Source organism: Capsicum annuum, chromosome 5 (assembly GCF_002878395.1).
Source record: "Capsicum annuum cultivar UCD-10X-F1 chromosome 5, UCD10Xv1.1, whole genome shotgun sequence".
NCBI classification, from domain to species: domain Eukaryota; kingdom Viridiplantae; phylum Streptophyta; class Magnoliopsida; order Solanales; family Solanaceae; genus Capsicum; species Capsicum annuum.
This window is the reverse complement of record NC_061115.1, coordinates 19,228,203-19,244,629: the sequence shown is the minus strand read 5'-3', so window position 1 is coordinate 19,244,629 and position 16,427 is coordinate 19,228,203. Positions and strand designations below refer to the sequence as shown.

The window sequence follows — 16,427 nt, the reverse complement described above, 5'->3', positions numbered from 1 at the left end:
CCTATCCCTGAGTTATATGCTAGCTCTCCAACGGCTAACTGTCTATGACATTGTATCCACAAGCGATGCAAGATCTGAGCATACTTCCACTTCTCCTGCACAGTGATTGCTGATTGATCGAGAGTCGACTTGAAGTGGTGAGCTTCCATGATTCGGAAGGCTCTATATTAGGATTATGTTTTCTTTTGAGCTATAGACTATTGGATACTGTTTTCTCTATAGTCGGGGGAATATACCTACAATTCATGATGTTCTGTTTGGTAGAGGCTTTGTTAAACTACTGTGGAATTGGGCTGGTTTGGTTTTTTGTTGGTCATACTCTTACCATACTATATTTGATTTCAAGTTTTCTTATCTTGTTATATGTTCGAAATTCAACCGACATGGGGTAAGGTGGTTGATGGTTTGGGTATAGAGGGTGGTTTTCGGTCCTGGTTGGGCCTAGATACCTGACATGACCAGACCCTAGTTTGGGTTGTGTCAGTAATCTCCATGACACGACAATATCGCAGACCCTCACTGCCTCGGGGTCCCAAAATGACCCTGAACCCCTTCCAAAAATTCTAAAACTTTTCCCAAACACCCTTTTAACATTCCTAAACACATTTCAAGTCAAAATTTGATATTATTTTTGCGAGAAGGTCAAAAATATAATGATCAAAATTTTATGGGGTCTCACACCTTAGGTGGGGGTTCATAGGTAGTCCTCCAATTTTGGCCTGTGAAATTTTGATTTCTGACACCTACAGACCCACCTCGCCCTGTAGGTTGTACCTATGGGTCGTAGGTGCCTTAGTAGGTAGTCATTTTTCGTCTTTGCATTCCTTTTTTCAGTTAGCTTCCAATACCTAGTTTTTTGCAAAATCACTCCAAAAACATATCAAATCCAACAAAAAAAACCTCAAGTACATGCATATTCTCCAAGTTTAAGCATCATAAGTGCCATGAAACAATGTCACATCAAGACCCTCATCTTTGAATGTTTCACGTCCTCAGGTGGCAAAATATAACAAAATAATATGATGATGCTTTAACCAAGATAATCCTAAGATACCCATGGCAATCAATCATCAAATGTAGCTGGAAACACATTACCCTCTCCAAGTTTAACTCTTTACCACCAACGGTGCGTATCTATGAAGCACTACAATGTGACACAAAGGAATCAATCTATGGTATTATACTAGCAACAAATAACCATGCATATGCACAAATCACACTGCCCAAACAAGTAAGAAGCTAGCAACACAACCCATGAACCCTCACATCAAAGAAGTCCTAATAACTCATATGAAATCATGCATTTTAATGCAGGGATGTATCAAGAGACACTCTCACTCACAAGATAAGTTCCAACAATGTGCATCAAATACCATAAGCCTGCCTTTATTTTCTTTACCTAAACTTTCAGACAGTCAAGTTAGGATCACTATAGGACTTTATTCGGTTTGTAATGTAGGCTTGGGGAGGATGGCATGGTACATATGGATATTTTTAGTGACTAAGCCTCCTTGGCACTACACTTAATTTGGGGTCCACTTATCAACCAATTTTTCTTTTTATTCTACCATTATTCTCCCTTTTTATTCTTTTATTGCACATTCAGATTGCGTGTGGTTTCTTTTATTCATTCTTTTTATCTTTTTCACAAATTTTTTTCTTTTCTACCACACCCAACCCTACTTTCTTTTCTCTTATTTTACCCTTCTTCATACCCATTATACATTATGCACCCTTATAATAGCTACCCTTAACTTACGTGATTTGTTTGAGTTAAGGTGCATAATATCCAAGGAGGACCAGGTCCAAAATAGGTTTATTGCAACACAAATAAAAAGGTGACGATGTAACAAGAAAAATAGGCTATACAGGCTCAAAATAGGGATCAAGGGATACTTATTCACACATGGAAGATCATTTAAGCTAACAATGCACTTATTTCAAGAATGGCCTATGTCCTTTCCTAACCAATTATCCTATACCTAGGCAAGACTAACTGGGCAAGTTTTAGATTTAACACACAAAGGGAACTAAGTAGTATCTCACACACACATGGCACATGGTCACCTCACAAGCTACTACCTATCTGGTTAAGGCAATTGTTAGCCATTATTATTATGTTCCTAATCCTAATGTTGTAATAAGATTCACAATAGTCACATATGCATACATATCACACAGTTCAAAACAAAATTTTAGAGGGGTATCATTTTTCTCAAAAATCATCAAAAAATATGTCAACTACCCTAGATACTCATTTTTCTCCTAGTTAAACAAAAACAACACGAAATAAAACACAATACACTCAAACATGATGGCTCTAATAGGAACAGGACTCTGGGGAAAAGAGGCATGAGAAAAAAAAACCAAGACGACTTCAAGACCCACAAGCAACCCCGCCCTCAAATTAAGACATGCATTGTCCCTAATGCATTGGGCTACTACAAAACAAGAGAGTTAGAAATATACTTGTGGCACCATAGGTGCGTACATCTGACTTCAATCGTAATAACACGTACAAACAACAAAATACCTTGGGTTACCTCCCAAGCAGGGTCTGATTTAATATCACGACATGATGGGGCTATGTTAGTTACTCAGACTTCACTAACAAGCCCGTGGGTACCTTGATTACTCAGACTTCATAACATCGCCCAAGAGTTGGCCTCCAATTTTCTCTTTCCACTTTAAACTTATAAAATTCACCCTTAATTGTTTTTTTGATTTCCCATTATGCTCAAGGGCCAGAGTTATAAAAATAAAGGACTCAAGCAATAGATGAGGCATGTTGTACTTCTTGGCCCTTATATGAGGAATGTAATTATTTGTTTTCGGCTCAACAAATTCAAGAATATAGACATATGTTTCCTATTCCTTGGATTCTTCTTCAGGATTAGATGACTCGATCAATATCTAACTATACAAACATAATATGGAAAAATGCTTCGAATGAGGTCCAATACACCCCATTTCAGGAATTGAAGTCTTATTTACATTCTCACATAAATCTATTATGCTCTCCTTAATAGTGACACTATCCATAAGAGTACGAGCAATTGTTGACTCTTCCAATTTCAATTCCTTAAGTTGGCCTTTCAAAAATTTTTTAGTCTCACACCACCTATAAATAAGTTGTTGGGAGTTACATACAACAACTTTTGCATTCAACTCTACTTGCAAGTGGTGAATATCCAAGCCAAACTTATCAACCTTTTGAGTAATTTCATGATTATTGTTTGAAAGATGTGTCAATGTTTCAATCTTGCTATCCTTGTGTTCATACACTATATCTACCACACTCCTGCAATAACTCACCATATCAAAAAGACATGGATCAATAATAAAGAAGTCTTTATCACTCCACACTTTCTCTGGCTAAGTGTTCATATCAAAAAGAGTAGGCATACACTAGCGTATGCCCGAAGAAGAATAGAAAAAAATGGACAACTTTAACAATTCCAATCAGTCAATCTAGAATCGTATTCCCCGACAACAATGCTAAAATTTTGATGTCGCCGAAACTACACCTCCAATTGAAGGATAAAACGGTCGCTGTTAAAATATAATAACCCAACTAGGTTGGGGTCGATCCTATAGGGAATACATTAGAAATCTTTCTTGAACTTGTTGAAATCACCAGGCAGTACAGAAAGTAAATGGGGGAGGGATTTGCTAAAATAGTAAAAAGTAACAAGATTTGGAGGCTTTTGATTGTAACCAATCTAAGACAACACTAGGACCGCGTTCCCCCTAGCGTCTACTCCATAGATCTATCATGTATTGCAGAACTATGCCAATACTTATATACAAAATTTGACAAGTTATGTATCACCAACCACCTCTCGGCATACTTTGGTAAATTCCACTCATCTCCTTTCGATCACAGAGTGTCGCCTTACTAATCTGTTCCTTGGACCCCAGTTTCAACTATCTCCTCTTGGACTCAAGCTGATTAGATGAAAGTTAATTGTCTTAAGTAGATAGTGCAGGTAAGCTTATTTCGGTAATTAACTCTACATCATTATTGTTATTTTCTTTTCCTAATCTCTACCTCTCTCTCAGATTCGTAGTGAATACAAGAGGTATCCTAACATTGACTACCGCTAAGAAATCACTTAAACCTAAGAAAACCACAATACATGAAAGAATATTTATCTAGAATGACTTGGAACTTTCTTTCCTTCGTTAATCCGCTAGGGTTCCTGTAACGCCCCGAGAGGAAAATTAAATTTTCTTGAATGTTCTTGAAGGAAAATTAACTTTTCTTGAATGTTCTTGGATTGGGAACCTTAAATTCTTGATTATCTTGAAGAGAGAACTTGAATTGCTTGTTCTTGGGAAGAAACTCTAATCTTATTGTTCTTGAGAGTGGAGAGGTTTGATGGTATCTAAACCTGATAAGTGATGGCCAATAATGTATAATAATACTTTAAGTCGTATGAGAGGTAGGTTTGAGGTGAGGAAAAGACCAAAATACCCCTCCGAAGTTAAATAAAAATTGATGAAATTTTTATTTGATGATTTGATTTGATAACTTATCAACTAGTTGATGACTTATTAACTTAAGTCGTCAACTCATTGTTGGATTTGGGCCCTTGTTGTTCATGGGTGACAACTTGGTTTGATAAGTCGTCACTAAGCTGACGACTTATCACCTTAGGTCGTCACTTTGAAGCTGAAATTGATCATTTACTGGTTTGGGCTGGCGACTTGGCTTGATAATTCTTCACCCAGTTGACGGCTTATCACCTTAAGTCTTCACTTTGTTAATAGACAGACATGATAAGGTAAAATGAGTATAACTTTCCACTCCGATATCGGATTAAGGTGAAGCCAAGTACATTGGAAAGAAGAATCAAAGAAATTTCATTTAATATAAAGTAGGACACCTAAATATACATATGCTGGGAGATACACTCGTTTAAATTTGACCCTAGCTGGAGCATTTTTCAAAACTCTATCGATAAAAAAACCATCAACTCATCTTTGGGTTAGGAGGGTATTATGCCCTCGATTAATATACAAAGATATTCCCACATCATATATTTACGAATCACGCATGTATATAAGAATAATTGAGTTCAAGTCCGTACGCATAGGAACAATAATTTAAATTCTAGATCCAAAATTTGGGGTGTTACATTATCTCTCCCTCAAAAACATTCATCCTTGAATGAAGCTGGTTTAGACTGAGAGTACTGGGAGAACTGAGATCATATACTGAACATGCATGACTGGAAACATGATTACATGACTGAGTCTGAAACATGATACATGATAGAACTGATTTTGTAAATACATGCAATGACCAGACAATGGTTATAAGACTGAGATGGAAATGAGAGAGTCAACTTATGATTTACCATTGCCTCAGATTGGATTTAGTTTTATGAAGAAGATTTGAGAGGTTTAGGACATGAACACTCGGGGTATTAGAACATCTCCCCCTTTGGATAGTTCATCCCTCGAATGATGCTGACTTGGCTGAAATACTAAGGAAGGACTGAGATAATGCACAGGGCACTTCCGGACTGAATCATGACTGAATATCTAAAATCTGAAATTGATGCATGAACTGAACTGAGCGGAATTCATATTTTGTAGGGGGTGAATATTTTACCTTATGGAATAACCCTATTCATGAGACTTCAGATAGTATGACTAGATGAAAAGATGGAAAACCATAGGGACTTGTCTATTTGACTGCTAAGCTGAATTACTAGCTATTCAAACTAACTCATACTGAAAGCTTATACTTAACTGAAGTATTTCTTTGACACTCTTTCTATGAAGTTCTAATGACTTTAGGAATCAAAGAATCTTGGGCATGATCTGAATAAGACATTTGAATAATAAATTACAACATGACTAAAATTCTGCAATATGGAACACAGGCCTATGAAACATCATTTAAGATAAAGTTACAAAGCCTTATGCACTGCAACTACTAACTTTAAAGCTTAGCCACACTTCTCAAATACTCCTACAACTAAAATTTCTACTTCAACACCACACTTCACTTGAGGCAACTGAAAAATATTCACATGAGCACTGATAACTCTACCTACTGAAGTCTGAGCTGGACTGAATTCTCCCACTATGTTCAAGCCTACTCGAATCTACCAAATGCACAATAACACTGTAATACTAGTTTGAGTCATGAATTCAATACACTCTACATTTTCATAACCTCCCATCTCCTGAATAATTTGGATTACCTCTTCAACAACTAAATACAACCTCTTACTAGCCATTCACTAACGCGTAATGCATTTATCCACTTGCATACAATATGACATTCAAGCCTATCTTCATAACTACAACCTCATGTAAAATAAGTATGCAACAATTTTTCCTTAATATAAAAATTTACACTCTCCCACCTAAGAAATCATCACTATATCATTTCATTAGGAGAGGTTATTGAAAGGTTAAAACATGAGGATCTAAAGCATGAATGAACACTATATAAAACTTGATACTTAAATGAGGCCTAAGGAATAGAATATCAACATCATGGATTCATCAAAAGATCTAAACTAAGGATATACATGACATAATCTGAGTTTCACTGATCATTCAGAGTGTAGCATGAGTCATGGGAATTGAGCATACTGTAAGACATGAATACATGAGTCATGAGTTGCATGACCTGAGTTTGGAGTTAATAAATTTATGGAACATGATTTGTACTACTGAGAAAATTGGAACTTCTTATACTAGGAACTGGGAGAGTACATGATTTTCTATAAGGTGCACGAATATGAGCTATGACCATAGAGCTGACATGTAAATCATTAGTAGATATCGTGATAACTGAAAAACCTTGCATTGAGCTAAGAACGGGATGGGCATCATCCTTCTCCTATTGCTTTTCTACACATACTGGCATCATTACTAGGATCTAAGAGCCTGACTTGGTTACTTGTTCTACCATCTCCCTTTTAGCTTAAAGCCATCATTCTAAGCCTGTGAACCACTTAATCAATAACTCCAAACTGAAATGTCACCACTCTACCCTAGAATCTGGGGTATAATAATATGCATAAGTGGTAAACTCACCCTCAAAGACTACATTTGATAATGTAAAACCCACTACTAGTACTTCTGAGATACAACTCTTAGCTTTCTATAGCCCAAACAATTATCATATAACAACTTAACCATTGACTAACTTAGAATTCTCAACTCTTCTTTCTATTAGCTCAACCTTCAAAGATTCAAACTTAGATTCTAACACAAGGCATGGATATCCCCAAATCTTTAATGAACCATACTACTTTCATCATAACCTATAAATATCACATCTCTAAATTTATATTTTCCCTACACCATGAGAATTACTACTACACAAACATCAACAACATATAATTTTGAATCATCAAACTTAAATTCTTGCATACACTATTTCAAGCCTACTGATTCACCTTTTTATACAACTAACCCCATGAATACAAAATCTACTGAATTCAGATAACACTATCCCCGCTCTACTACTGCTAAACTCCTGGGTTCATGCTTCTAACTCTAGGTTATATGCTATCATGGGATTCTGAGAAGAGATTTGAGGGAACATCTGACTTTGGTTTAGTGCACGAGTTTTCATGATCATGAATAAAATCTTTAAAACTTTGGAACATAACGTAACTGATGGGATACTTTTGAGCCTGTATCAATCCACAACTATGTACGGGGACTGTATGAGAAAGTTTTATCTGTAGGACTTTAATCTTCACTATTCTGTTACCTTAAAAGTAAGGTAGAGCTTACATGAGTGGAGTATTATGAGAATCTACACAAGTTTCTTAGAGAATATTTTGATAGCACGATCTGAGACATGAAAGAATGGAAAATTTTCCTAAAATATCTTGTGGCCTCTTGTCCATAAGTGTGGCGCTCTTCACACCTATGCACAAGACTCTACTCAAAACGGCTTTCAGACTCTCTAGGACACTGTAAAACCTTAGGCTCTGATACCAAGTTTGTAATGCCCCGAGAGTACACCCTAGACACCACACGATACTTACGGGCTCAAAAGACCACAAGCTAACCCATGAATGGTACCTGCTATGAGCACTGAGTATAGCTTATATCAAAAGATCATATACGAATTTAACTAAAAAATGCCATAAGGTTTTAAAACATAATTCTGATAATGTATGTAAAACAATACTAACAATATTGATAAAATGATTGAAAATTGACTAACTGTTTATACTAGTCTGAAAACCTCTAAACTGATTTAATGTGGAGTTGATAGGACAGGCCCCGAACTAGCTCCGACTGACTATTGAATTAAAAGACTGAAATAAACATAAACGGTCATCTATATATGAGGACTTACTACTGCTGCTATTGCTGGTGTGCTGGAATATCTAAATACGGTCAGGAACCTGGGCGTTCGAACCTATGATATTAAATATCATAGTAATGGAAACGAGTATGCGCTCAATACTTTGAATATATTGGTATATGAGATGAGGATAGGCTGAATGCATGGGCTAACTGTGCATAAAAATAGTAATAACAGACGTGCATGGAAATACTAAAATCTGACTGAACAAGACAATAACTAACTGGCTGAATAGCATGAGATAACTAATGTATGGATACATAAAAACTGTAAAATCTGAGTATGCATGACCAAGCATATAACATATTTCTGAAATAATCTGTAAACTGAAATACTGAAATCTGATAACTAAATAACTAATAATTGTATGCTATGGTTAAGAAAAATTAAACTGAGTCCTGAACTGAATACTGAAACTAAAATTGTGGGAGGTATCATCTAACCGACATGCCCCAGTCTGAGTTGATCGGGTCTAACCTGTGACCCCAATTGGAAGGGTGTTAGTACCTTGCCACGGGTACTAACAATGGTTGTGAGTCAACCCTAACTAGCAGGAAGATATTTTGTCAACCCTCAACTGGCAGGAAAACTCATGAGATGTGTATCAACCCTAAACTGACAGGAAGATATCTTAACCTATGCTGGCTATGTAGTTCTGTAACTCAGAGATTACTACTAAGGGTCAAACCCTAACTGGCAAGAATACCTCCATACCTAGGTTTGCTCGGTGTTGAATCCTACTCCCAACTGAACTAACTCAGATTACTGAACTGACTCGGATTACTGAACTGATCTAAATTTGACTGATTATGATAGCTGGCTGAACTTATTACACTCATACCTATCTGAACTCATTTTGAAAATGCTGAGACTAAGTAAACAGCTAAGTTTTGGGTATTCATAACCCCTAGGACTCGATAGCAATAATAATAGAAACACATGAAAGCGTTTGAAACCACAATAAGGAATAACTTCTCAAAATCCATCACTTTGACATTTCATCAAACAGATGGAGATCAATACTTTAACATGGGTATACTTTTAAACATGATGAAATAGCACGATCACATGACAAAATCATAAACTGAGGATTTATTCTGAATTCGCATGAACATGATATGGAAACCACAATATTTAAAACATACTATAGTGCATTCCACTTGAAAACAATTGAAATCATAACTTGAAATCAAATTACCAAGGTATAGATAAACATACTTCAATTTTCAAAAGTGTAAGGGCTCTTTCTATCAAAACTCTTGAAAACATAACACATGATCAAAATTTATAAGAGTTTCAAGGAGATAATTCATTGTAAATATGTAATATCATAAATTAAAGCATAAAAATGGATTCTTGAACTCCATGGATAAAAGGGGCCCATGGATGAACATCACACATACCTTAAAGCTTTAAATCTTGAAAGGGAATTAACTTTTCTTGAACGTTCTTGGATTAGGAATCTTAAATTCTTGATTATCATGAAGAGACGACTTGAATTGTTTGTTCTTGGGAAGAAACCCTAATCTTATTGTTCTTGAGAGTAGAGAGGAATGATGGCATCTAAAACTGATAAGTGATGTCCAATAATGCATAATGATGCTTTAAGTCGTATGAGAGGTAGGGTTTGAGGTGAGGAAAAGACCAAGATACCCTCCGAAGTTAAATAAGAATTGCTAAAATTTTTAGTTGATAACTTATCAACTAGTTGATGACTTATCAACTTAAGTCGTCAACTCATTGTTGGATTTGGGTCCTTGTTGTTCATGGGTGATGATTTAGTTTGATAAGTCGTCACTAAGTTGACGACTTATCACCTCAAGTCGTCACTTTGAAGCTGAAATTGATCACTTACTGGTTTGGGTTGACGACTTGGCTTGATAAGTCATCACTCAGTTGACGACTTATCACCTTAAGTCATCACTTTATTGACAGACAGACATGCTAAGGTAAAATGAGTATAACTTTCCACTCCGATATTGGATTAAAGTGAAACCAAGTGCATTGGAAGAAGAATCAAAGACCTTTAATTTAATATAAAGTAGGACACCTGAATAGACATATGCTGAGAGATACACTCGTTTAAAGTTGACCCTAGCTGGAGCATTTGTCAAAACTCTATCGATAGAAAAGTCCTTAACTCGTCTTTAAGTTAGAAGGGTATTATGCCCTCGATTAATATACAAAGATATTCTCATATCATTTATTTTATAATCACACATGTATATAGATAGAATAATTGGGTTCAAGTCCGTACGCATAGGAACAACGATTTAAATTCTAGCCTAAAAATTTGGGGTGTTACAGTTCCCACAATCCTAGCCAAGGAAATTAGCCGCTCATATTTATGAGATCATTCATAGAATTCATAGACAAAATCATAGAATTGATCTCACAATAATGAAAGGAGAAAATATAAAGTCCCAAATTGAATAACAAATCAAAAGATGTTTACAAGAGTACACGGTGTGAAGCTTCCAAAGGGCATAAACTAGCCTCCAATGGCCTATCTCTGCATATCTATACTAACAACATCTAAAGGGTATTTATAAATTACAAGGAAACCCTAGAATTCAAATCCTAAACAAAAGAGGTAAACTTAACTAAACATACATAATAATGACTAAAAACATCATAGGAATAGGTTTAGGTTACATAGAAACCCTAAGAAACAATTTTGAAACGATCCGAGAAAATTGCATCAGTGGGTCCATAGGTGGCACCTACGCTCCTTAGGTGGGGGGCGTAGGTAGTCCTGCAATTTTGGTCTCTGGAATTTTGGTTTCTGACACCTACGGACCCAACTACGTCCCGTAGGTGGTACCTACAGGCCGTAGGTGCCACAGTAAGGTAGTCATTTTTCGTCTTTCATATCATTTTTTTCTAGTTAGCTTCCAACACCTAGTTTCTTGCAAAATCACTCCAAAAACACATCAAATTCAATAAAATAGCCTTAAGTGCATACATATTCTCCAAGTTTAAGCATCGTAAGTACCATGAAACCATAGCACATCAATATCGTGTGCATGCAATATTGAAAATAACTCAAAAAGTTGTGTATTAATATCACAATAAGAATGTTGCAATGGACTACAATAAAGATTTCTCTTCAAAGTTAATACAGTCCTCAATTTGTTATGCTTCTTTCTTTTGATTTTTACTAAAACTCACTTAGCTTCAAGCAATCCCATTTAGCAGTGGACTAACGATAAAATTTGTAACTAAGTCCAATTTTTTCGGTAGTGTTTTTTGACAAATTAGGTACGTGCACCTATTAAGGTACACAAACTTTTTTCATATAGGAGTTTTTATTTAAGAATGCTAAAGGCGAGTTCTAGAGAATAATGGTTAGACGGATATGTTGTATGAAAACGGACATGACCTTAAATATTGGAGGTTATGGAGGACTCAAATTAGGAAAGAAGGTTAGTTAGATAGTTAAACTAGCTCTGCCTCACTTATTCTTATTGCTATTAGTTTCACAATAGTAGTAGCACTCTTGTAGTTTTTCACTTTGACTTTGGTTATTATTTATTGCTATTAGTTTCACAATAGTAGTAGTACTCTTGTAGTTTTTCACTTTGACTTTAGTTATTATTTGTTATTTTTTGTACTTCAATCATCATTTGTCTATAGTTTTTGTAATAAGCACTCCTTTAATTGGTAACATTCTTTTTAATATAAGGTAAAATTTTAATTGATTTAGAAGTATTTAATATTTATTATTTTTCACCTGTATCAAATAACCTGAGGCTGCTATACAACTTTACGGCTACATCTAATTTTGCTCATTAATTATTAATGTGACGGTAATTTATCATATTTCTCTTTAATTAACTACACTTTGTTATATTCAAAGTTTTACGTGATATTTTTAAATTTTTGTACTTAGTAATATGACATACAACTAGTAATTTATTTTTTATATAAATTTTTTCTTTATTAACGCTTGATATACGTGCAACGCATTTACCTTAAATTAATTAATTTATTTTTTTAAGGAGGGAGTATGTAGTTAAGGGGAGGTATATTTGTTTGGCCGAAATTTTGATCTCTAGGTCCTTTTTCCTCCTACTTGACTAAAAGCGATTTATTATACATCCAAAAGGGTTGATGTGGACCATAATTTCCACATAATCATTATAAACTAGTCAAATGCACCTCTAAGAAATCGAACATACAGATGTAAAATATTTATTGACGCTTACCATTCACAAAAAGTCCCAGTACATGTACAATTTATGCCTCTTTGAGATTAGACTAACACATACGTTGTACAACTTAAGTTTGCCTTAGCCCAGACAAGAACAAAGAAGAAAATAAGTAGACAGACACTCCTCAAGTTCTTGATGATCAGTCCATAATAGGTGAAACAAAATTTGTGGCCATCAGTTCCCACATACCAATTCTGAGTCGCGAACTTTACTCGTCATCACAAAGCATGGAAATAGTGCAGTTACTTCTCTGAAATGTACAAAATATTAGATCATTTTAATCTTATAAGACAGAGCTATCAATAATTTCAAATTCAATGTCATATCTTTTCCCAATATCAAGCAGCAATTTCAGGCTAGAAATGAAGGAATTATATTTCTACATAGGTAGAGCTTCAATTATAAAAAAAACTCACTCTAAGTATGGGAGGGTCATATTCTTTATCAAAGAAGGATATCTCGCAACTAATTCCATCCACTCATGTAGATCAATCCGTCCATCACCATTCAAATCTGCCTCTTGAATAGTCTGGTTCATAACACGAATTGGTTATCTGAACAGTGATAACATCGATGGGATCTATGAAAGAATACTACAACATTTTAGGCTTTTCGCCTCACTATATCTGGGCTAACCTAGTAAAGTGTTGTATAAAATATTTTTAAAAGTGTAGCCGTGGTCTTTAATGATACAGGCCACACTTTATAAGTATTGCCATATCTATATCTATAATATATCTGTAATATATAAAAGTGTGAAATCCCTATTATTTGAATTTTTTACTCTTCATTAAAAGTCTTTCCTTTTAACAAAATCATCTTTTAACCAATTTTTTCAATTATTATTTAATTAATTTTATAAAATTTATTATAATCTTAAAAGATCAAGGAGTCCTAAAAGGAAAAATATATGAAAAATAAATTTTGATACTTTTAAAATAGGATAGAAAAATACTCCTAAAATAGGACTCTATTAAGAAAATACTTTTATAAATGTTGAGATGCACCTTAAACTAGAGAAGAATTCAGTTTACTTATTGGGAAAATATGATTGATGATCATTTAACTTGATTCGGTTGCATATCTAGATTGGTGGATGATTAATCTTCTAACCCTCAACTTCTTCACTGCTTTTGTCAACATAATAGAATTCAATTGTGTGTATATATCTTCTTTGTTTTTTCATTCAAGTCATTCTTTAGGATCAAAATTTGTGATCACTACTGTATTATTTTATTATAGTTTACAGGTCGTAGATGAATTGACAGATGGTAGATGAATGTCAGTCGGCTTTGAGAAATTTTTTAAGGTAAAGGTTAGGTTTAATTGTATTGTTTGTATATCTCTGTTTTGAGATTTTTTTTTTGTGTGTGTAAAGATTAAATTTAATTGTATTGATATCCCTATTATCGTATTATTTTGTTATAGTTTACAAGTAGTAGATGAGTGTCAGACGACTTTGAGAAATTTTTTGTGTAAAGGTTAGATTTAATTATATTGTTTTGATGTCTCGATCATCATATTATTTTATTGGAGTTACAGGTGGTAGATGAATGTCGATCGACTTTGACAATTTTTTTTGATAAATATTTGGTTTAATTAAATAAATTCTCTAAAAGATGTTGAATTTAATTATTGTATTTATCTTTATTATTTAAATAAATATACTATTTAGTATAATGTTTGAACTCAATAAAATAAAGTAAGGTACAAGCGCGAGACGCGTACACCTAAACTATTCATTATATAATTGGCAACACTTATTTGCCCATATGACGACAGTTTTAAAACGTGTTATTTTTATATCTCTAACAACAACACTTTACAAGTGTTGCCTGTTGCCTAGGGCTGGGCATATTTTGGTTTAAACAAAAAAAAATCGAAAAATCGAACCAAAATTTAATTTTGGTTTGGTTTTTTGATTTTTCGGATTGATTTTAATTTCAAATTTTAGAAATTTGATTAAACGATTTGGTTTTTGGATTTACAAAAAAAAAGAATTCGGACAAACTGAAAAAACGAAATTATATAAACAATATATTATAATATATATATATATATATATATATATATATATATATATAATTTAATATATATGTAAATATACTAAAAATATAATATAATCTGATATAATATATAAATATATAAATTATAATCATTTAGTAACCCTAAATTCTAATATACTGCTTTGCTTTAGGCCCTAACATTAACGTGAAGGCTGTAGCAGCGCTCAACCATCCTCAGTTCGTCAATTCATTTGAAATTTCAACATCACCAACGACAGTCATTTGCTCAGTTCATTTACTCAGTTCGTCACTACTGTCAGAAGTCGCTGCCGAGTGCGGCCACTGCCGTCACGCCAACGACGATGACTCAACGAGGTCGATATTTATGGTTATTTCATGCATGTTGAATTAATTATATTTGGGAATGAAAAATAAATTTGAAAAAAAGACTATTTTCTAGAAAAATCACCAATTTTAAATGCTCACTACTTTAATCTTTAAAACCGAAATAAAAATTCGGAATAACCGAACCGAACCAAACCGAAATAATTTTGGTTTGGTTATGATTTTTATTTTCGTCAATCCAAATATCAAAAAATCGAACCGATATTCAACAATCAAACCAAACAAACCGAATGTCCACCCCTACTATTACATTATATTTTCGTAAAATTTTCACTAAAATGTTGTATTTCCTCCCACATATTCAACTCTCCCCCTCCCCAATTTTTAATTAGCTAAATAAAAAAAATGAGACCATAAAACAGATATACCCAGCTCTTATTTCACAAATATAGTCAGCTCTTTAACCAAAAATAAAATATATATTTAAATCTTGCTAGTATTTTATTAACATTATATATATATATATATATATATATATATATATATATACACTCAGCTCCAATCCCTGCAAGCAGCTCCTTACCGAAATCCCTTGTAAGCTCAGGTCAGGTACCTATTTCTTCTATCTTTACTAAACTCTAATCCAATAAAATCCTAATTGATGGTGAAGGTAACATCAAACTCCGTACCAAAAAGATTGTGAAGCTTGAAGACAGGTTCCAATTAGTTGAATAACTAACGATTCAACATAGCCTACATATTTCTTCTTTCAATATAGCTCACAATTTTGCCCTAATTTCTTCTTTGTACGAACAATCTATGATGTTTCAATTGGAAATTTTGCACTAATTTCAGTTCTAGTCAGTTTCAGTTATAGAAATTTCTCTAAAGCTTCATCACACAGAAGGGTTTTGCTTGAATAGATTTTAGTTTATTAGGTAGAAAATACTCAAACTTTTGTCATTGCATATCTATTTTTATTGAGAAAGATAAGCTTTCTGGGAACATTGTGTATCGGAAGTGTTGTACATTTTTGAAGTTGGGTGAAGCCATTTTGAATTGAATTTTGATGTTTCTGGAGAGGATAATTATACAGGAAAGCTAGAAAGGATTAATTTTGACTTGTAGCTTATCTCACTTTGCCAAAATTGAATTGAAGGGTATTTGTTTATGAAATTAAACTTTGATAGACTAAGCCTTGAATTATGTCTTATCAATACACTTGTACCTTTGGTTTCATGGATTCAGGAGGCAATTGCTCCTTCAAAAATAGCAGTCATAACATATACACGAACAGATTTTGTTCTCCAGTTGAAAAATCCTCAGATAATACATCTCGTCTTTTAATTCAATATTTTATCCCATAAAATTTTGAAATTATAACTTTACAACGTTTTTTTCAAATTTGGTTACAGAGGTTACAGTGACATTGTAATAATTGCTGCTTTTGTATCGTAGAATCATTACCTGTCTCGATAGTCTATGCCACACGTATCTGGTCTTCTGGAA

The 16,427-nt window shown here is 34.0% G+C and overlaps 1 protein-coding gene across 5 annotated transcripts in view; it reads right to left on the bottom strand.

The window, feature by feature from the left end:
• Window positions 1–12,521: 12,521 nt before the first annotated feature.
• Window positions 12,522–16,427, bottom strand: part of LOC107870403 (calcineurin B-like protein 7) — a 32,417-nt gene continuing 28,511 nt past the window's right edge. For all 5 annotated transcript variants that reach the window (XM_047412596.1, XM_016716928.2, XM_016716926.2 and 2 more), the window contains 2 exons: window positions 12,984–13,096; window positions 12,522–12,817 (listed from right to left, as the gene is read on the bottom strand). In XM_047412596.1, coding sequence (XP_047268552.1) covers window positions 12,742–12,817; window positions 12,984–13,096 — 189 coding nt within the window. In that variant the 3' untranslated portion in view covers window positions 12,522–12,741. The remainder of the gene's footprint in view (window positions 12,818–12,983; window positions 13,097–16,427) is intronic.